The following is a 22,813-nucleotide window of genomic DNA, read 5'->3' on the forward strand; positions in this document are numbered from 1 at the left end:
GATGACGCGGCCAACGGCGATCGAGCAGTCGCCCTTTAGCTCAGCCTTTGGGCACCTGGCGGTTGGGCTGAACGAAATGTTCTTGGCGGCCTCCAAGCAACCCCGAATTGAAGGACAGCTCCGGGAGGAGGTTAAGAGGCTGGAGAGGGAGCTGGCGGAGGCCAAGGACAGGCTGGCGGATGTGGAGCGACGCCTGATGAAGGCGGACTGTGACGCTGCGGACGCTCGAGGCAAGCTAGACGTGGCCATCCAGCGGGACATAGAACGAAATGATCAAGTCTCCCAGCTGGAGCAAGACAAGGCCTTGCTGCAAGAGCGTGTGGCTGCCAAGGAGAAGAAAATTGATATCCTGCAGCGGGAGTCTGCCGCCAGGCAAGGGGAAGTGAAGAGACTGGAGGGTGAGGTGACCCGGCTGAGGGACGATGGAAGCCGAGCCACTGCCGCCGCTGTGGAGAGTTTCAAGCAGTCGGCGGAATACAAAAACGCGATGAATGAAGCGGCGAAGGCCGGCGCCCTAGCGAATGTCGAGATGCTGCAAGCGAAGGGTGCCATTGACTGGGCCAAGGCGTCCCTGCCCAAGGCGCCGCAAGCAAAAAGTGTGGCGCAGACGAAGAAACCCCCGCTAGTACCCAGTCCCCCAGCAGGAGGTGGCAGCTCAGGCAGTGGGTATCATACGCCGGTGGATGGGACCATAGAGACGCCAAGTCCCACCGCTCGAGGGACTGACCAAACAAGCTGCGGACAGCCGCCGCAGTCGGCGGTAGGCGACGCCGGGGCCAACCCCTAACATGCCGGACGTGCTCTGTTTTGATTGTGTAGCCGCTGAGGCTGAAAATATATGTACTCTTTTTTTTTTTTTTTTTTTGAATGTAAGGGACAATTTTTTGGGTGGGGAGTCCCAGCCCTGAATATATGAAGTATGGAATTTTTGACGTTGTGTGATGACATGTCTATACCGCTAGAGTTTTGACTTAGGATTTTCTTTTGCAATCAATGAAAAATTAAAGGAATTAAGATTGGTCCAAGTGCACAACGTAGCGGACGAGGTCCGCTGACGATTGCTGGCGTTGCCAGCTGCCCTCAGTGCTAGACTTGGTAACAATGGTTTGAATAATTCCTCGTTTCATTGATAACTGACTGGTCAGTGTTAACAAAAGTGGAGATGTACCCGTTGGGTAGCTTCCCTTAGCTAAATATTGAACAAAAATTTAGCTAAGTCAAGATGCTCCTGGGTAGCGACATGACTATTTGTAGTAATACTGAAGGTGTTCGGTATTCCAAGGGTGGGTCGTAGTGACGCCATCCTTGTCCATTAAGTAGAAGGTGCCTGGGCTAACGACTTCTACTATTTTATATGGACCTTCCCAAGTTGGGCGGAGTTTTGTTGGTGCTGGAATGACTTCCTTCATTACCCAGTCCCCCAGTTGGAGGTTCCGGGCCTTGACTCTGGCGTTGTAGAAACGCGATACTCGTTGCTTGTTTTGCAGGTTTTGCAAATGGGCCTTGTGTCGTTTTTCCTCTAGGAGGTCCAAGTCCAGGTTGATGCCATCGCCGTTGGTCTCTGGGTGGTAGCACTCGACCCGAGCGGTGGGTTGAGCTACCTCGACAGGCAGAACGGCCTCAGTTCCGAACGTCATACAAAAGGGGGTTTCACCAGTGGCGGAGGATGGAGTCGTCCTGATGGCCCATAGCACTTCTGGAAGCTTTTCCGCCCACAAGCCCTTGGCAGTGTCGAGTTTCTTTTTTAGCAGCTTCTTAATTATCTTGTTTGCCGCTTCGACCTGGCCGTTGGTTTGGGGGTGGGCGACAGAGGCAAAGCTCATCCTGGTGCCCAGATTGGCGGTGAATGAAATGAGCTCCTCATTGTTGAACTGTGTGCCGTTGTCTGTAATGATTGTGTGCGGGACACCATAGCGGCAGTAGATGTTTTTCCAGAGGAAGTGAATGACTTTGGCGGTAGTGATGGCCGTCAGTGGCTCTGCCTCTATCCACTTGCTGTTGTAGTCGATAGCGACAATGATGTACTTGAACTGTCCTTTGGCGGTTGGGAATTTTCCCATCAAGTCGAGGCCCCATGTAGAGTGGACCCATGGACCGATGATGACTGAAAGTGGTTCCGCCGGTGCATGCGGGAGATCGGCGAACTGCTGGCATTTGTGGCAAGATCTTGACACCTGCCGGGCGTCCTCACCAAGCGTAGGCCAAAAGTAGCCCTGTCGCATTGTACGATTGGCCAGGGATCTGGCGCCCGAGTGGTTTCCGCACTCCCTGCCGTGGATTCCTGCCAACACGACCTTTCCTTCCTCCGGGGTTAAACAGCGGAGGTTGGGGTGAGTGAACCCCTGGCGGTAAAGCTTGCCATTTTGGATATTGTAGCGGGTTGCTCTCCGCTGAATTTGGCGTGCCTTGACCTTATCCTCTGGTAGTGTGCCGCTGCGCTTGTATGCAGTGATCTCGTCCATCCAGCTGGGGTTGATTTCAATGTTGAAGATCTCTGCTAAGGTTTTCGTGATGCTTGGCTTGTCAAGGCATTCCACCTTTGTGTCCGCTGGACTTTGATGTGGCTGGGCGGTTGCCAGTCTCGCCAGGGAATCAGCCTTGGCGTTCTTTTCCCTGGGGATTTGTGTGATGGTGTGGAAGTTGAACTTTTTTAGCAACGTTTTGACATATCCCAAGTATGCCGCTAGCTGCTGGTCCTTGGCCTGGAAGCTGTCGTTGACCTGGTTAACGACTAATTGAGAGTCGCTGAATATGTTGACGCTGTCAGCCCCTGAGTCAATGGCGAGGAGTAGACCGGCGATAAGTGCCTCGTACCCCGCCACATTGTTTGAAGCTTTGAAATTGAATTTCAACGCGTACTCCGCGTTCAGTCCCCCGGGTCCTGTTAGGATGACTCCGGCGCCGCTGGCCTTGGCGCTGGCGGATCCGTCCACATGTAGGTTCCAATCTGACTGGGGGGGACTTGCCTCCCCGACGGTTATCACTTCCGCTCCGGGTACCATCTCTACACCGGGTTCAGGTTGACGTTCGGTGAGTTCAGCGATGAAGTCCGCCACTGCCTGGCCCTTCATGGCGGTTCTTGGTTTGTATTCTATGTCGAACTCGCTGAGCTCGATGGCCCACTTGCTGAGGCGCCCCGAGTGTTCAGGGTTCTGCATCACTTGCCTCAGCGGTTGATTGGTTAACACATGGATCGTGTGGGCCTGGAAGTATTGGCGGAGGCGCCTGGCGGCAACGATAAGTGCAAGGGCCAGTTGCTCCAAGGGAGGATACCTTGTTTCCGCTCCGTTCATGCCTCTGCCGGCGTAGAAAACCGGGAGCTCATCTTGGCCTTCCCTTCGGACAATTGCGCAACTTACCGCTGATGCGGATACCGCTAGGTATATGAATGGGGTTTCTCCTTGGACAGGGACGGAGAGGAGTGGGACTGCCGCCAGATATTCCTTCAGGCCCTGAAACGCCGCCTGACATTCTGGATTCCAGTCGATGACCTTCTTGTGCGTTGTTTTGAGGAGTTTGAAGAATGGGGCACACTTATCAGTGAGTCGAGAGATGAATCGAGAAAGGGCGGTTAACTTGCCCTGGAGGCACTGGACGTGCACCTTATATTCAGGGTCCGCCAGGTCAAGGATGGCCTGGACCTTGTCTGGGTTAGCCTCGATGCCCCGCTCGCTGACAATGTATCCCAGGAATTTGCTAGCGGTGACTGCAAAGAAACATTTTTCCGGGTTGAGGCGCATACCATAGGCCAAGAGAATGGTTACTATGATCCTGAGGTTTGCCACATGTCCGCCGGCCTTTATGCTTTTAACTAGCATGTCGTCCACGTAGACCTCGATGATTTTTCCCAGATGCTCCGCGAACATGGCGTTCATTAACCGCTGGTAAGTGGCACCGGCGTTCTTCAGACCGAAAGGCATGACATTGTAGCAGTAGAGGCCTTTGTCGGTGGTGAAGGTTGTGCATTCCTGGTCGCCGGGGTTCATTTTGATCTGATTGTATCCGGAGAAAGCGTCCATCATGCTGAGGAGCTCATGTCCGGCGGTTGAATCGACCAACTGATCGATACGGGGTAGCGGGAAACTATCCTTTGGGCATGCCTTGTTGAGGTTTTTGAAGTCGACACACATCCGCCACTTGCCGCTGGGCTTTTTGACCATCACCAAATTTGAGATCCACTGGGGATAGATGACTTGGCGGATGAATCCGATGTCCTGGAGTTTGGCGACCTCTTCTCCGATCGCCCGGTATTTTTCCTCATCGAAGGCCCTCCGCTTCTGCTTGATGGGATAAAAAGAGGGTTTGATGGTCAGTTTATGAGTGATAATCTCAGGGGAGATATCTGGCATGTCCGCGTAGGACCATGCAAAGACGGAGGCGTTATGACGTAGGAATTGAATGAGTTCTGCCTCTACTTCTGGGTCTAGTTGGCCGCCTATGCGGACTGTCCGCTCAGGGTGCTCATCCGAGATGCAGACAACTTTCAAGGATGTGTCCGGGTTGACCGGCTCCTTCCTTACATACTTCTCCTCCTCATCCCTAGGATCCTCGAAAATATTTGGTGGTGGTGCCTGGTTTCCCACTGTCAGGACATCATGGCGGCGTGTTGACCGTGCCATAGTCGTTGAATAACACTCGCGTGCCAACTGCTGGCTTCCCCTCACACTGCCCGTGCCGTTAGGTGTGGGGAACTTCATGAGAAGCATGTATCCGGCGATAATGCACTTAAGCTTGTTGAGCGCCGGTCGTCCGAGGATGGCATTATATGAGCTGAGACAATCAACGATTATGAATTCTGTATGTACCTCCGCCATACACGGACTAGCGCCAATAGTCAACCGCATATAGTCAGAACCGAGCGGCTGTGTGACGTCACCAGAGAAGCTGAGCAGTGGCTCATGGTCCTGGAGCAACTTGTTATTCCGCTTGAGATGGCCGTAGCAACCGTTGAAGATGACGTTGACAGCGGACCCGCTATCTACCAATATTCTCCCCACTGAGAACCTACCAAGAATGGCGTCGACCAAGAAGGGGTCATCATGGGGTAGGTGCACCCCGCGCTCCTCCTCCTCAGAGAATGTAATAGGTTCCCAACCCACCTTTGGGACTTTGGCGGATCTCTCGTAGCGGATATGGCAGACCTCTTTTGGGTGATTAATGCGTGCATAACGCTTCCTGGCTCTGTGAGACAAGCCCGTGATTGGAGCACCGCCGTCGATTGTGTTAATGCGACCCAACGTCTCTACGTTGGCGATCACGGGTGGCGGTTGGCGCACCTTGAACTGTTCCATCTTGCCTTCACGGTACAAGGTCTCAATTGCCGTCTTCAGTGCGTTGCAGCTGTTGGTATTGTGGCCGCTGTCTTCATGGTATTTGCACCATCTACCGGTGTTTTTAGGTTTGCCCGTCTTTGGGTATTTTGCTGGAGGAGGTGGCGGGATTTGATCCTTGCACTGATTGTATATTTCCTCGTACGAGGTTGTGAGGACCGTGAACACTGCATACCGCTGAGAAGACTCCGTTTGTCTGTTGCGGTTATCTTCCTGGGTTGGGCGGTTGCCCTTGTGGTATTGATCCTTCTGCCGCTTGTTCTGGTAGTGGCCCTGTGGCCATTCCCTTTTCTTGTCAGTTGGCGATGCGGCGGGTGCTTTATTAACGGTCTCATGACTGGAGGTAGGCTGTGTGGCCTTTGCTGGCGTTACCGGTGGTGGTGGGACTTCTCCATATGTAATGAATTCCGCCTGGGCGTGAATGACCGCCTCACTCATGATATGGTCATATGCCGCATTTGGATGATTGTAGTTGAGGTGATAGAGGAACGGCCCCTTGAGGAGTCCTTGCTTGAAGGCCGCCGATGCCATCGATTTATCCAGATCGCGGCACTGAGATGCCGCCGCTCGCCACCTTGTGACGAATGCCTTAAGTGACTCGTTCTCTCCCTGCTTGACGCTGAACAGCTGACTCGTGTTATGGTGTCCGGCGGACAATAAGATGAACCGGGAGAGGAAGGTATGTGACAGTGCGTTGAACGAGTCAATGGATCCTGGCGGACATTCGAAGAACCAATTCATCGCCTCTCCATCCAATGTTTCGCTGAACAAGTGGCAGAGGGTGGGGTCGTCACATCCCTTGTTGTTGGTGACCTTCTTGAAGGTGTCCATGTGGACGAAGGGGTCGGTTGTACCACTGTAATGCGACATCTTTGGAGTTTTTGCGTACGCAGGCCTGATAGCTTGTAGGATTGTAGCGGTGAAGGGCCCTGGTCTGGACGTGAAAAGTGGACTTTGAGTTGGCGGCGTGGCGCCCGACTCCGCCCGGACCAACCTTTGTTCCAACTGTTGCATCCTCTCCAGAATTTGGGCTGTTGCGTCGCCGGCGGGTCCGGCGTATGTACTCCGCTGGGTTTGCCTACGCCTTGGCGCAGGCGGATCACCCTCAGTTCTTGCCCTAATTTCCGAGCGGTTGGTGCGTGGTACCGACTCTGCCTCCTGTTCCAACATGAGTTGGGGAATGGGCGGCGGTCCCATCCCCAGTAGTTCAGGGGGGTCCAGCGGGACCTGCATCTGTACGACTGGGTCTGGTCCCAATGTACCAGCGTTGGGATGACTACGCCTTGTGCTATGCGAATGCTCGCTCTGTACCGGGTTGGCGGTTCTTTCCAACGTCCTTTTCAGGTCATCAAAACGTGACATCAGCGTAGCCACCTGCTTTTGGGCCTCGGTCTTCTCTCTGCGCTCCTCTTCACGCTCTCTGTTTGCCTTGTGAAGGTCTGCCAGTGCCAGCTCGTACATGGCGGCGAGGTCCTGGCCTGGTGGGCGGCTGCTGCCTGGATCCGTCTCACCGCCGGGGTTAGTTGGGGTGTTGAATAGTGCGCGGTTAACACCTAGCGCTGGAATGGATGGTTGGGGGATGGCGGATTGGTCTGCCTGCTCATCGGCGTTTCCCCCGCTACCGCTAGTCATGGTAGTTGTGATGGGATGACCTCTTGTTCAAGGGTTCCCACAGACAGCGCCAATGTTAATGCTCAAAGACTGGCGGTAGCCAAACCTTCGTTTAACGCGGGTCCGGCGGGCGGACCGCTACTCTGTATACTTGGTGATTCTTGCTGGCTGCCAAATGAAAGATAGGGCGTCAGAGGGAGACCGCGTTGGGCGGTCTTCACTTCTCCGATGCCTAAGTCAGTTGATATATAGGCAGCACAATAATAAATGAGTAGTTAATGCGTAATAATGAAGAGAGAAGAGAGGACCTTTTATAGGTGAGGAGAGGTCTGATCTTCTCTCTGTTTTCGATGTGGGACTGATGTGCCTCAGTTCCCAGTTTCAGTAGCTTCTGATGCCGTCTTGGCAGAGTGCGTGGCGGCGCGTCAGCGGTGATCCCGGGGAACTCTTGTGCTCAGGTCGTGGCCCGCCTGGCTGCCTATCCGTGGGTCACTGCTTCGACGGTAGTTGGTACCTCTGGCGGTACGATGAGCGTGGCTGATTATAGCTAATTATGCTTTGCAAACGTACATGTAGGTACAGGTATGAACAATGAAAATACTTTGGTGAGTTATGACATGTCTAGTCCTCGCAAAATCATTGGTTTTGATCATGGATCATCCTATTTTCGGACGTCATCGTGATAGACACTTATGGGAGATTGAAGATGTATGTACTTCGAAGTAATGAAATGAAAATCCATATGTTATGCATTCGTATGTATCAGTCATATAGTCCATTCGTGCATACATAACTGGCTTTGATTAAATAAACTAATTTGGTAGATACGAGTAGTTTCCCGGCTTTCCATATATGGCCTACGTACTTTTGGTAAACAATCCATATGTTATGCATTCAACATTCTCTTTTCTTTTCTTTTTTTCAAATAAAGTTTATCGGTCAGAGACATTGTAGAATTAGGGTTCTCGCTACTAATCAATTAGGATCCAAATATATATATATATATATATATATATATATATATATATATATATATATAGGATTTTTCTTAGTATTTCTCTTCACATGCAAGTTTTTTTCCTTGTGAGCTTCGCATATAACATTAACTTTCTGACAAAATGAAGAGAAATACTAATAAACTCGAAAGGTACATGTATTTCAACTTTTCAACTCAAATTCAAAAGTTAAATGCATACTTCAATGCATCCTTATTATTGAAAATAAAGAGTATAGCCCATGATCACATTACAGAACAAGCATTAGGGTTTTCGTCACTAAAGGCCGTCGTAGGTTGATACCCGTAAACGGAGGAATGTGCAGGGTTCTGAGAATAGCCATAGTTAGAAGAAGGACCACTATCATATCCGTGCTTGTAGTAGTTGTAAGATGAGGAAGGCTGGGGAGCATAGTTATTAATCGGACCATTACACTGACTCTGATTGTATACATAGCTGTTGTCGGAATTTGAATTATTAAAGGGGAATTGCCAGAGCTCCGCTCTTCGACCAGTTTTTCGAACCGTCTTGAGAACTTTCTTTTGGTCTGCCCACCCGGTCACTGTGACCTTCTGCAAAGCCATGTCTATCTCAACGTTGTCAATACCTAAACCAAAACAACATACAAACAATCGATCTGTAATTCACCAAATGGATTGATGCATGATCATGTTTTCCGTACCCTGATCGGGTCAGTCGAGCTTAATTATTAGCTAGGTTGCGATATACCTTAATCTCAGATACCCGGAATTGACTTACCTTTTAGCTTCTGAAGTGTACTTCTAACCTTGCTCTCGCATCCGGGGCAGTCCATATGCACTCTCATCTCTATCGTCTGCATGATCAGTAATCCAATTAGTATGTACTCAAATCAAAGTCTGATATTTTTGACCAAAGTATGATAGCCGTTGTAATTAGTGAGGAAATGAATAGATCAGAAAAGAAAAACACACAATAAAGGTCGAGGTTGGCTTACCGTCATTCTGCTCTTGGACAAATTGTGCACTTTTGTATCGAGCTATGTGTTTGAATAATGAATACCAGTATATCAGTATCAATTTAGGATGTTTTGGAAGTATGATCAATGTAAAATTATGGTGGAGTTTTGCCACTATAAATATATGGAATTCTTTCCTGGCTCCCATAATTTATAATTGGACCATTCTGGGTCATAGTTTATGATTTTCATACACTGACCTTCAATTGTTTTATAAACTGCCTTGCATGTTACAGATGGTTTCCTTAAGCAAGAGGTTACTTTAAACGTTTAATTAGATAGAGTTGGGGGCATTGACTTTCTGTTTCACACTTTGAGTCCTTATTTAGTTATTACTCATAATAGGAAACTTGATGCATGATTGATATTATTGACCGATGGAGCAGAGAGGATGTGAGTAGTAATGGAGAAAATGCACATGTATGGTTGGACATAGTATAGCGACCTAAACGGATCATGTTTAATGCTTGCTTTCGGCTCCTCGCCGAAGAGCTGGCCTTCGAGTTTGCATCTTAATTGTAATAGCTGTTATATTGACACTCCTCTAAAATCATTTTCTCATTTTCTCATTTAATTAGTTTTCTACACTAGTGAAACTTCTAGTCACTTCGTTAAATTTGTTGGTTTTCACAATCAGAAATTCTTGGTTAAAACAAGTGAAACATCCTAATTAAACCCATTCACTTTGCCTTGGCAACATCGATCATTCTACCCTTCCAGGTTCTTACCGCTATATAATTTTGAATTTCATTGTCCCCTCTAATATAGCTGGTTAAAATCCATATGCACATGGAGGAGTGAATTAAAAGTATGAGAACTAGTTTGATGGATCTCTGCCTCATCTTTTTCTGTTTCTTCTTCTACTTAGCTCTGGAAAATTACAGTATTTGTAGCTGAAACGTTCAGCACAAAGTTCAGTCAACAAAGAATCGATAATAGGACGCCGACATTGTACAGGATGGAGTAAGGGACCTTATACAGTATGCGCACAAAGATGTTTGCCAATTATATTTGTCAGAAGACCCAAAATAAAGATTACACATCTTTGGGTAAATATGACTTGCAGTAAATTAGATAGAAGATTACACTTCTTTCATTTCTAATGCAAGTCTGTTTTTGCTTTTGGTTTGATTAGGTTCTCGAACCAATTGACAAAATAATATAGCTAAAACTACATGTACATTGAATAAAATTATCAATCCTTTTATTCATTATATTATTTGAACATATATCAATCCTTCTGATTAATACTCTTAGAACTGGAGGCAGTACACAATCCAAGCAAAACTGAAGTGGCACCTTCAGAAGCTTTTATCAATCCTAACAGTAAAAAAGCTCAATCATCAAAAGACGTACATTAACAACCTAGAACATTGGGTACTCAAACTCATCAAGGCATTCTGAAGAACACCTTTCAAATATTATTAAGCTCAATATTTCATGCAGGGTAAAATCTTCAAATGGTACCCGAATTATCACCAAATGCACTTTTTAGTACCTATAAATTTTTAGAGAGTCTAGTGGTACCTACACTATTCCTCCGTTAGCCCCTATGGTACCTCCGTCCATTATTCCGTTAAAAATGCCTACGTGGCGGCCATGTGAGACTCATGTGAGTAAAATAACAAGGGTAAAATAGTATTTTCATTCATATATAGAATTATAGTATTATAATATATTGAAGGTCTATAATTAAAAAGTAATTTGACACATAAAAAATAAAAATAATACCCAATCCGTTCTTCCCTATTCTCGGGTTACTTGGGGTAATTAATTTAAGTATTTTGTTTGTGTTTAGTTATTTTTTATAAAAATTAATATATATTCATTTGGTCAACTAATGAGATAATTTTTTCTCAACCAATTAATAGGATTAACCAATGGAAGTAGTAAGTAAATGGTAAATGTAGATATTCACTAATTAAATTCAATTCTAGCTCTTTTTTTTTTTTTAAACCAAGTTTAATTTAGTTTTATAAAAAAATTGTAAAAAAAATAGGGTTTTTACAATTTTATCCCTACTTTAACGGAATAATTGACGGAAGTACTAAAAGGGTTAACGGAGAGATACTACAGGTACTACTAGACTCTCTGAAAATTTGTAGGTACCAAAAAGTGCATTTCGTAATTGTTTGGGTACCATTTGAGGATTTTACCCTTTCATGCATGACTTCAGAAAAATATACATCACACTATCACAGTGCATATTCATTCAATTAAACAATAGTTGCCAGACTAATATTTATCGGAAATTTCACGAACCATATTAATTACATGCTGCAAATTTGGAGTTGATCCAAATACTGGTCTCGCCACCACAACCTATCTGCATATGGTATGCAGACTACTTTGCAGATTTGTGTACTTACCCTCTCTTAAGTGCTTTCAACATTCCATATTAATTTGGTATGCAATATTGTTAGGTGGAAAACTGGACTTTCATGGACAACATTCATTCACATAATTAATGGGGCTGCACTCTAGTAACATCTGTTACTGTATTTTTTAACCATGAGTATAATATATTACTTCACCTTTCAAAGTACATCATTGTGTGCATAGACAATTAAAAATCACTTCTCAGCAGACAAGACAAAGTAAAAGAAATGCCAACCGAGAGGGAGAATCAATTAACTCTCCCAAGTTTTTAATATGGAATGGTCTTATGTGGCCTTGAAACTCACTCCACCTGAGAGAGAGAGTAGGCAGAAATATTAGATAGTAAAACTTACATGAACTAGTGGTTCAGTTTAACACTAGCATTCGTGCCCGCGCGTTGCTGCGGGTTTTGGAAGAAAATGTGCAAGTCTTGAAGGATAGAGAATTTATTTTGGAAGAAAATGTGCAAGTCTTAAAGGACAGAGAATTTAGTTCGAAACTAACATAGATCTTGCTTGACTAACATTACCATTAATATAAATGTTCGGGTAATGTTCAAATATATATTACAACTGCTGTTAAAACAGCTTATCAAAAATATATTGTCCTAGGCTAACCTAGTTACAATCGTTGCTTCATTTGGGTACCAAAAAGAGATGTCGATGTCTACCAAAAGTGACATTAGTTGCTGAGAAGTTGTTAGCCTAGTGATGATTAGCTGTGGAGGTTGTCCAAAAAGCTGCTTCCTCCATTTGTATTTACACAAAAAGTCACACCATACATTTTAGATTATGGAAAAAAAAAAACTACACAATACTTTTACTCATCTAAAGAAACCGACAAACCAATATTGCAGTTCATATCAATTCTTTTACCAAGGCTATTGAAACATCAATGCGTGGAAAACTAAAACTATGGTAATTAACTGTTCAAATATTAGGATCAATACTTAATGTCTTTTGTGTACATGAAACACATTAAGTCAAATATATACCTGAATTGCAGAAAATTAAACTATCCGACAGCACACTGTTCCCAAAATCTGTAAAATAAAACAGGAACAATTGAAACTTTATAACAACAGTTACCATAGTTGCAGATGCCATAAACTCAATGTAGAAAAACAACACAATACAATGAAAGCAAATGAAACCATTGGCTGACCTAACAAAAATTCAAGGTTCATACCTGAATAAGAATAAAAGATGGAGACAACGATAAACAACAAACCAAGGAACAGTGGCACTGCAATGATACGTACACTTTTTTGCATAAAATCTGTAAAAAGCGAACAAAACTGCAACAAAATTATCAAATTAATCATATAACTCTTTACTGTTACATTTACTGTTACATTTCTGTAGCCAGTTTTGTTAGGAAATCAACCTTGTTAGGAAAGTAATCCTAAATATCCTCTGTATGATGGCAGTATGATCTGTAGATATCTATTAGTTTTTGTACTCCTTTATTATAGCTTGATTATAGGATCAGTGAGATTAGTTACCTTGTGAATATAGGTTTGTACCCTCTATATGTAATCTGTATGTAATCGACAATGTATCAATGCAATATCATTTTAGCCAATCTTCTTTCTTTCATGGTATCAGAGCAGGACTAAAATCCTGATTCCATAGCCGCTGCACCTTATCTTTTCGTGCAACGAATTTTCTTCTCATTACGTTGTACTCTATATCTCGTACAACAATCCTTGATCTCATTTCCATGGGAAATCAAAATGTCAGATCATTTTTCATTGATCATTATGATCATCCGGCTTTGGTAATAGTGTTCAACCAACATAATCGACCAAACCAATCTAATCGGCAAAACGGTTCCTCCGGTTGCAGTCCTCTCTCCGAGCAAGAACTTCAACAAATTTTGGCTATTTTGAATCACAAAGTATCTTATGATTCTTTTAGTCCTCAATCACATTCAGCTACCACTAAACCAGGTTTATCTAAGATCGCTTCCCGCAACTGGATCATTGACAGCGGGGCGACGGATCACATCTCTTCATCTCCTAAATTATTTTCGCATAAGAGTAAAAATTGTTCATTACCTCCTGTGTTATTACCTAGCGGAGAGAAGACTAATATTGTTGCAAAAGGATCATTGCCTCTGAATTCTGTGTATTATCTGCGTGATGTACTGTGTGTGCCTACATTCAAAGTTGATCTGTTATCGGTCAGTCGTCTAACATGGGGCTTGAATTGTTCAGTGACATTTTTCCCATATTGGTGTGTTTTGCAGGATCTGGCTACAAAGAGGATGATTGGTTTGGGTAAGCAGCGTGATGGATTATACTACTTGGTAGCATTGGCAACGAAGAAAACCTTGACCAATTCCTATTCATCACCAAACCATCTACCAGCCTGCAACCTCACAACCTCCTCTACCAATCTCTGGCATAGCCGTTTAGGTCATGTTTCTCATTCCCCGTTAAAATTCATTGCTAAGAACTTCTTAAATCTTTCAGTTCAGCATGCTTGCCCTATTTGTCCTTTGGCTAAACAACATCGCTTGCCATTTGGTGTTAGTTCCATTTCATCTGAAAAACCGTTTGATTTAATCCATTGTGATATTTGGGGTCGATATAAACACCCTTCTCTTTCTGGTGCTCATTACTTTTTAACTATCGTTGATGATTATACTCGTTTTACTTGGATATTCTTGATGAGACACAAAAGTGAAACACAATCACTTTTGAAGCATTTTTTTCGCTATGTGTCTACTCAATTTTCATCACATATTAAGACTTTTCGAAGTGACAATGGTGCTGAATTTCTCTCACTCCAATCTTTCTTCAAGGATAATGGTGCTATTTTCCAACATTCCTGCGTTTACACGCCTCAACAAAATGGGGTAGTGGAACGCAAACATCGTCACATTTTGCAAGTTGCACGGGCTTTGAAATTTCATGCTCAACTCCCTACACAATTTTGGGGAGAGTGCGTTCTTTCTGCCATTCATATCATCAATCGTCTTCCAACTCCTCTTCTTTCTTTTCAAACTCCTTTTGAACGCCTTTACAAAAAAATCCCTTCTTTTTCTCACCTTCGTCGTACCATTGGTTGTTTAGCTTTGTTTATCATCAATAGTCTGCATATTGCTGTTACTACATTCAGTTTTGAATTGGCAGTACTAAAAGACAAAGTTTCTCAGTTCTGAATATTAGTAACTAAAAGTTATATGTACTTTCCGTTAAAGAACACATACTGTTATATTGAAAAGACAAAGAAAACAAATTGTTGGGGGTTCTGCAAGATACTTAATTGTCGTATTTGATCCATTTAAATATATCAAAATATATTTGATATATCAAATTTTAAATATATCAAAATTTAATTATATTTGATCCATTTAGTCGTATTTGATCAAAATCTAGAACACTTAATTGTCTAAACTTAGTTGTATAGTAAATAATGCAAGCTACAAAAATAGTCAATCTAAATCTGTCATAAGGTTGGGTTCTTAATTGGCTTTCATTAAATAACACCCCAAAATAAACCCAAACCAATTCCTCCAATAAATGTTTATGGCAATTCAAAAGTTGCAGCTCAAGGAATACCAGCTAAATCACTGACTGCATTATCTCAAACCAATTTAAAGGAAGCAGAAGTGATTAGACATGTTATCTCAAACCAATTAGAAGGAAGCAGAAGTGAATAGTTATGTTATTTCTAACCAAAATACATACAGGGACCTGCTATTAAGAATCTCAAATTGATCAAGTCACACACATATACACAATTTCACGCAGAGTACTATAGTTTCACTTACAAACCAACACAATTGTTTTGTTTTGAGTAAGAGCTCTCTCTCTCTCTCTTGTACTTATTTCGTCTCTTCTCTTTCTTTGCACTGGGCGAACAACAAAATCCGAAAAGAAACTTTAAACTTTAAAACTCACTGTAAAAAATAACTAACAGTTAAAGGTTTTCACTTATTTTCTTCATGTCTCATCTCTGACTAATTAGTACATATGAGTTTTTTTTTTTTTTTTTTTTTTTTTTCATTTGGCTGCCTACAATTCAATAGGATGGAAAGGCTAAGTTTCAAAAGCAGCAGCACTCAAGCCAAAGTCATGGGCACTTTAGTATCAATATCAGGTGCATTGGTAGTAGTTCTCTTTATGGGTCCAATTATTCCATCCACTACAGCAGGAAAAAATTGGGTAAAAGGTGGCCTATTACTCACTGTTGGGTTCCTTATGTTCTCGACCTGGTCTATCCTTCAAGTGCTTGCAACCTGCCCATTTGTACTCAAGTATACATATGCAGAAAATACCATGAGGACGACGTCATCATGTGCATTATGCTGTTCTCAATAAAGACTAATGTATTTACATGTATTTATACTGAAGCAACAAACAGTTAACATCTATACGTAAACAGCACCATCAAAAATGATCCCAACACCCAGGAAAATTAAAAACCTTCACTCTAGACATCCAACTCTCCACACTGTTCCATTTAGTTCCAAGCAATAAAGCATTAAATTCTTCAATACCCAATTCAAGCTTCAAAATTTCACACTACTCTGTTCTATCAGCAACAAAACACACCCAATATCCAAATAACACACAACAGCAAAACACATCACATCAAATCGTGAAAACAAAAAATAAGAACACCCAAAAAGCTAAAAGAATTGAACCTGAAGAATTAACACCAAATTGGTAGAGATCCTGAGTAACATAACAGGGAGCCTCCTGGATAATATTCCCACTCTCAAACCGCTCCATATCCTCCTACACTCTTTTAATAACAATATCAAACTAGGAACACAAAAACAGAGAAGAACCCAGTAGCTAAAATTCTCAATGCTTATCAAGGGTTGAATCCCAGAAAGAAAAATTTAAATATAATAAGCAAAAACCCTTCAAGATGAAATCGTAGACCACCCTCAACTTTAACTCCCTAGGAGGACAATACTGACAATGTTAGTTGAATCTCAAACATAAAATCCAACATACAATCACACTTGACATGCAGAACACAATTCACCTCCAAGGCACCCTATGCATTTCAAAATGTACCGACCCAATCCCAAAACATAATCAGACACTATTGAATCGCTATTTGCCCGGGTTCCTTATTCTTTTCAAATTAAAATCAACCAGAGCTGGTTATAGAGATAGAAAACAATTGTGGGTAGTGTGATTTCTAGCAAAGACCAACATGCAGACTCATCAAGCGGCCAATTTTATACAGTCCAGTTAAAATATGATTGGAGTAGAGTGAATATACCTTTTTCAATTTTTTTCTAAACTGAAAATGTAACAGACATAGTTATAGAGGTGGAAAACAATCATGGGCACTGTGATCGCTAGCAAAGATCAACATGCAGATTCATCAAGTACCCAATCTGATATAGTCGAATAAAAATATAGGCCAGGTAGAGTGAATATACCTTTTGAACAGCTGAAAATTTCAAAATTCAGAAGCTTTTCGTCGAAACAGAAGCTTCATTGTAGCGATGTTGACGGAGAAAAAACCAAATGAGCTCGATTACGCGCGCATTGGTCTAGTTTGTTTTGGATTCCTTCATGCAGAATCAAATCTAATGGCTTAATACAATCATTCAATCCCTCTCCCATTTCCTCCAGAATCGCCTTCCTTCTCCTTGCCCAAATCAGTCACACACCCAGAAATCTGTCACAAAAAAGACCAAATCAGACACATACCCAACAATCCTTCACAGAAACCCAACAAATAAGTGCTAAATCGAACAGAATAACGACATGCAGAACCCATCGCATGTCGAGAACAAATGCGCAGACCTCAACCAGTTCAACACCTTTTATACCCAAGTCAAACAGAACACCGTAATTAGGCCAACAAAGGAAGGGTAAAATCGTCATTTCCAGTACCGGCTCGGCTTGAGCCGGCACTGTTACTAAGCCGATGAACAGTTAACTGAGAATTAGTATATAGTAAATTTTCCAATCACCAAATTAAGACCCAACTCTAGTTCCCGAACATCCACTTCCCCCTGAAGATGCTCAATAGTTCAGGTATGTGATGTTGATAACTGATCAAATACTTATCCAAGAAAGACCTTAGCAATAATAGCCAGCACGGTAGCTAAAATACGGAAAATTCTACAATGTATTAACGTATGACATGCATACAATTTCCTTAAAAGTGGTAAAATGAGTCATCAAAATAGTAATATTAGTCCTCAAAGTAGTAACATGAGTCCTTAAAATGGTAAATTTTCTTAGTTACCACATGAGTCCTCAAAATAGTAATATTAGTCCTCAAAGTGATAACATGAGTCCTTAAAGTGGTAAATTTTCTTAGTTTACCATATGAGTCATGAAAATAGTAATATTAGTCCTCAAAGTGATAACATGAGTCCTTAGAGGGGTAAAAATAGTTGATGTATGAGAAATGTTAACATACCATAGCTTTACCCGCTAAAATACATTCCCCTTCAGCATATTGTTCAACATGAGAATTCTAATTACAACAACCCTGGGAGTGATCTGCGGTTGGAAAATTTAATATTAAATTATTAATTTTCTATAATTTGTGGATGAATAATTGAGTGAAAAGCTGTGAAGTTGAATATTTGTAAATGACTATACAATAAGATGTCATGATCATTCACAAAAGGCATTTTTGGTGAAAAGACAACTCTCCTCCAAAAGCCACCTTACATCTATACAACACTTGCTACACCATATTCTGGAAATCAATCATGGAATTCATCTTCCCTCCTCTCTTTTTGCATATAAGTTTTTCCTAGTGTCCTGGCAACGCGCGTCACTACTAGACGACAAATTTCTGGAGCCGCTCCTGGTAACACGCAAGGCCGAATGCCTTATTCCCTCACAGAAAGCTAACATCACCCACTTGTGTATGATTGGAATCGTTGTAATAGTGCTCCTGCTATATTTTGGGAGGAGCCCAGGTGTGACTATTTTGTCTGGAAGTCCCCATTAACTCAGTACACCACCAGCTGTGAGTTGCTGAATATGTGAAGGTGCTTGGCTCCGAGTTCCTGGGCAAGATGGACCCCGGTGATCAGGACTTCATACTCATTGGTATTGTTAGAGGCCTTGAACAAAAATTTGAGTGCATATTCGTATGTGAAGCCATCTAGGGTTGTAAAGATGATACCGGCGCCACTGTGCTTGTTATTGGTTGAGCCGTCGACATGCAATTCCCATACTTCTCCCTAGGAGGGCTGCCGGTGCCTGGGGCGGTTCTATTGGAGTCTGGTTATCTTCGAGAGGGATAAACTCAGCTATGAAATCTACTACCGCCTGCCCTTTGATTGTCGTTCGGGGGTTGTAGTGTATGTCAAACTCGCTGAGTTCGATTGCCCATTTGACCAACTTGCTGGAGGTTTCTGGTTTTTGCAACACCTGTTTTAAGGGTTGATTTTTTAGGACGTGGATGATGTGGGCTTGGAAGTAAATGCGGAATAGTCTTGTTGCTACCATTAGGGCTACTGCCAGCTGCTCAAGTTCTGGGTAGCGGGTTTCGGCGCTGGTGAGTCCCATTCCAGAGTAGTATATTGGTAGCTCATCGGTGTCCTCACGGCGTATTAATGTTGCACTTACTGCTGTTTTTGAGACTGCTAGGTACATGAATAGTATCTCTCCTGGGATTGGTTTCAAGAGTAGCAGTACCAATGCCAAGTACTGTTTGATATGTGCGAAAGCAACCTCGTGTTCCGGCTCCCACTGTTTCCTTTCCTTGTGTTGTGTCTTCAATATTTTGAAGAAGGGTGCGCACTTGTCGGTGAGGCGGGCGATGAATCTGGAAAGGGCTACTATTTGCCTGGTGAGGCATTGTACTTTGCTCCTAGTGCGGAGGACCTCCATGTTTAATATGGCTTATACTTTCTCAGGGTTTGCCTCAATTCCTCTTTCGCTCACTATGAACCCTAGGAACTTGCCACTGTTGACCGCAAAGATGCACTTTTCTAGGTTTAGACTCATGTCGTGGAAGATGATGATTGTAAAGATAATATCCAGGTTTTTTATGTGGTCCTCTACCGTGAGGCTTTTGACCAACATATCATCAATGTAGACATCCATGACTCGTTCTATGTGTTCCGAGAACATGGTGTTAACCAGTCTCTGGTATGTTGCCCCGGGGTTCTTCAAGCCAAAAGGCATTACCTGATAGCAGCATAGTCCTTTGTTGGTGGTGAAGGTAGTGTGCTCTTGGTCTGCCGGTGCATCCGAATCTGATTGTACCCAGAGAATGCGTCCATAAAGCTTAGTAAGAAGTGTCCGGTGGTAGAGTCTACAAGCTGATCGATCTGGGGTAGTGGGAAGCTGTCCTTTGGGCATGCCTTGTTTAGGTTTCTGTAGTCGACACACATGCGCCATTTCCCATTTGCTTTTTTTACCATGACCACATTGGAGAGCCATGAGGGGTATGATACCTTCCTGATGAAGTGGATGTTCTGTAATTTCTTTACTTCTGCTTGCATTGCCTTGTACTTTTCCTCATTGAATGCTCTTCGTTTTTGGCGTACCGGCGAACAAGTGGGGATGATGCTAAGTATGTTAGTGATTAGTTATGAAGAAATGCCAGATATGTCAGCATATGACTAGGCGAACACTTCTTGTTTGGACTTGAGAAATTTGATCAATGCCTCCCTTAGTTTTGTGTGAGATTGATGCCGATGCAGACCTTTCTCTTGGGGTGCTCGTCTGAAATGAGGACCCATTCTGTTTCCTCATCTGAAATAGTGATTGGAGTTGGGTTGGGTATAAACCCATAACCCAAAGGAACATTTAGTTTGTATGAATTGTACAATAACCCATTATCTTTTCAAATTTCTAGTCCTAAAGCCGTTAATTTAAACATATCAATAAGAATTCACTTTCACAAACAACATGAAATCTTTACAAACATTTAGCACACATAAATGCCCAGTCTAAATTCACAAAGACATAATTCAAAGTTCCCAAAATTGAAGGAACCAGAACCAAGTTTGAAATTTTCAATTTAAAAATAGAGAAAATTTGTGATTGAATGAGAAAACGAAAGCGTACCAAAAGAGGGTAAATAATGAGGGGTGAAAGGTGTTGGCCTAGGAAGGAGTTAGAGGAGAGAGAAAGAGACGTCATGGAGCACAGAAAACAGAGAGAGAGGTACTCAAAAAGTGTTCAACTTTGGAAAAAAAAAAAAAAGTTAAGCTGGCGTTCGGTAACATTTTCATGCGTGTATTTTCATTTTAGAAAATGAAGATAGGGTCAAAATGCGTTCGGCAATCTATTTATCAAAACGTGGAAAATAAAAATAGAGAATGTTTTCAACTTTTTTTTTTTTTGAATAAATGATAATTTCATTAAAGAGAAACTCATGCCAAGAAGGCCGTTACATACCCTCCCACTGCCGAGCTAAGGACATATCAAGATTTCGCAGTGAAGACCATAGTAGTACATAGGGATAGACTAAGTATATTCGAACTTAACGCTCATTTATTCCAAATAAGCCTATAACTATGAAAAGCTTCAAACATAGTGTATAGGCATAGAACTAAAAGGAACTACACATTCTCCTTATCCTTCAAGCTAGGACTAGGAGGCTTATCATAGTACAATGCTCAAGATCTCTTCTGCAGGTATCTGCATTGACTTTAAAGGATTTTTGTTTTTTGATCCGAGAGGCCTTCCCCTTTTCTTTTTGGACTACTCCTCTTGTACAGTCCTTGGCAGCATCACTTCAATAGGTACAAGCATACCTCCTTGTGTTTCCACAAGTCCCAAAGATTTGGCTGAGAACTTGGTAGGGAATTTAGGTACCTTTATCTTCTTTGGGGGAGCAGCTACACTTGGCTTTCCTTCCAACACATCTGACAGTAGAAACTTTATTTTTGTTTTTTCATAGAAGAAAAAGGGGAGGCATGATGCCTCTCTTTATAGATTGTGGCTCTATTCCCACTGGCACAATAGTCAGACTCTCATCCTCACTAGGTGATCTCAAATCCAACTATGAATTACGATATGCATCCTTGCCTTACTGGACTCCGTTCCACCAAATAAAGCTCTTCCCACATAAGGTAGAACAGGAGTGGTAACTCCCTGAAAAGAAAAGGTATCCTGATGGAAATGGTTACCTGCAAAGCTATACAGCGGGGTGCCTAGATCAAGCTTTCACGCCATAGTGTTGGTAGTTTCATGCGTCTGAACAATGTCACAGGTAACATGACATACCCCATTATCATGAAACACAAGGTTGCACAGCTTGCATCTACCAACTAGATTCTCAAAGAATAAGTGAATCTCCTGTTCAACACCTGAGGCAAATTTGAGAGTCTTCTTTAAATAAAAGAGTTTTAAAAATATAATGGGAAACCCTAACCCTAATACGCCATGTCGACTAGAAAAGCTTGTGATAGAGATCCATTTACTATCCTGCCATAGATATGGTTTTTGTTTGGACCCAAAATGAACATTTTGGCCTGACAAGGCGTGTCTTGGAGAAATTGAGCCAATGTCAGTGGCTCAAGCTACATATTGTCGACAAGCTCAAAATATATATTTAGAGGCTAAATAAAGCCTACTATGGAAGTATGACAAGTCAACTTTAGCATATTTTCCTACTTCGGCTAGGAAAAACCGAGCTAGACAAGGAAGGAGGGGTGGCAGACTAACCAAATGAAATCGAAATGTGCTGAAAATTTCCAGATCCATTCTAGACAGCCCAAGGATCATTTCTTATGAAGAGTGCAAGAGCTTTTTTTGAGTGGAAGGCCTTCAAACAATCAGCCCAATTTTCTACAGAAGCAAAACTGGAAAACTGGACCTGTAAGAGGTCCAGCAGCATTTTCGGCCCAACCACATGGAAGAAAGCTCTGAAATTTGGTCAGCATGATCTAGATTCATAGTGGTATGAAGACATCATGGCCAGAATCTGAATTTCTGATGGAGATATACATGAAGGAATAAAGGAGCCGAAAGTGCTTCCTTATCTCCCAAATTCATCATTCCTATTAGTGCTCCACCTCCATCTCCACCTCCCTTATCTCCCAAATTCATCATTCCTATTAGTGCTCCACCTACACCTCCACCTCCCTTATCTCCAATTAGTGCTCCACTTTCATTTGTTTAATGCCAAAGTAGTTGGCATGGTAGCCTATAAATAGAGGTTACATTGAAACACAATTCACACATTCACAACACAACAACAACATCTCTAAGATGATCTAAGTTCTCTCTAGAGCAAACCTCTCTAAGAGCAACTCATCTCCCTCTCTTTCTCTTTCTCTTAGCGGTGATCACACTCCTAGTCCTAGTCTTCTCAGAAGCCGACTTTCAGTGCCACCAAACCCTCTGTCAACGTGCTTCGGTCCTAGTCTCCTCGGGAGCCGACGGTAGTGCCGCGACCACAACGGTTACAGAACCAGCCAAGCAAGGGTAACGCCCTAGCAACCCAGCCAAGCTAAAGTCACGCTTTAGCAAGATCTCAACATTTCCCGGTGATGTCGCTCTGCTCGATCTACAATATTGAGTATCGATTGTGTTAACA

General features: G+C 42.8%; 1 protein-coding gene and 1 long non-coding RNA gene across 3 annotated transcripts; both read right to left on the bottom strand.

The window, feature by feature from the left end:
- Positions 1-8,051: 8,051 nt before the first annotated feature.
- On the bottom strand, positions 8,052-9,062 carry LOC133737290 (heavy metal-associated isoprenylated plant protein 28-like). Of its 2 annotated transcripts, XM_062164886.1 has the most exons (3): positions 8,913-9,062; positions 8,696-8,771; positions 8,052-8,543 (listed from the first exon to the last, which is right to left on the bottom strand). In XM_062164886.1, the coding sequence occupies exons 1-3, from the start codon at positions 8,916-8,918 to the stop codon at positions 8,182-8,184; spliced, it is 444 nt and encodes a 147-aa protein (XP_062020870.1). In that variant the 5' UTR covers positions 8,919-9,062; the 3' UTR covers positions 8,052-8,181. The 2 variants fall into 2 exon arrangements, with proteins under 2 accessions (XP_062020870.1, XP_062020875.1); XM_062164891.1 differs by lacking the exon at positions 8,913-9,062 and having other exon boundaries at positions 8,696-8,777.
- Positions 9,063-11,763: 2,701 nt separating this feature from the next.
- LOC133709950 (uncharacterized) lies at positions 11,764-12,610 on the bottom strand. Its single transcript, XR_009846406.1, has 3 exons — positions 12,501-12,610; positions 12,307-12,354; positions 11,764-12,058 (listed from the first exon to the last, which is right to left on the bottom strand). It is a non-coding gene; the product is annotated as an uncharacterized LOC133709950 (long non-coding RNA).
- Between the last annotated feature and the right edge of the window lie 10,203 nt (positions 12,611-22,813).

This window comes from Rosa rugosa, chromosome 1, assembly GCF_958449725.1.
Source record: "Rosa rugosa chromosome 1, drRosRugo1.1, whole genome shotgun sequence".
Taxonomy (NCBI): domain Eukaryota; kingdom Viridiplantae; phylum Streptophyta; class Magnoliopsida; order Rosales; family Rosaceae; genus Rosa; species Rosa rugosa.

Coding starts and splice junctions, on each gene's coding strand:
- LOC133737290 (XM_062164886.1), bottom strand. Junction 8,544..8,695: donor TACACTTCAGAAGCTAAAAG/GTAAGTCAATTC, acceptor GTTTTGGTTTAG/GTATTGACAACGTTGAGATA.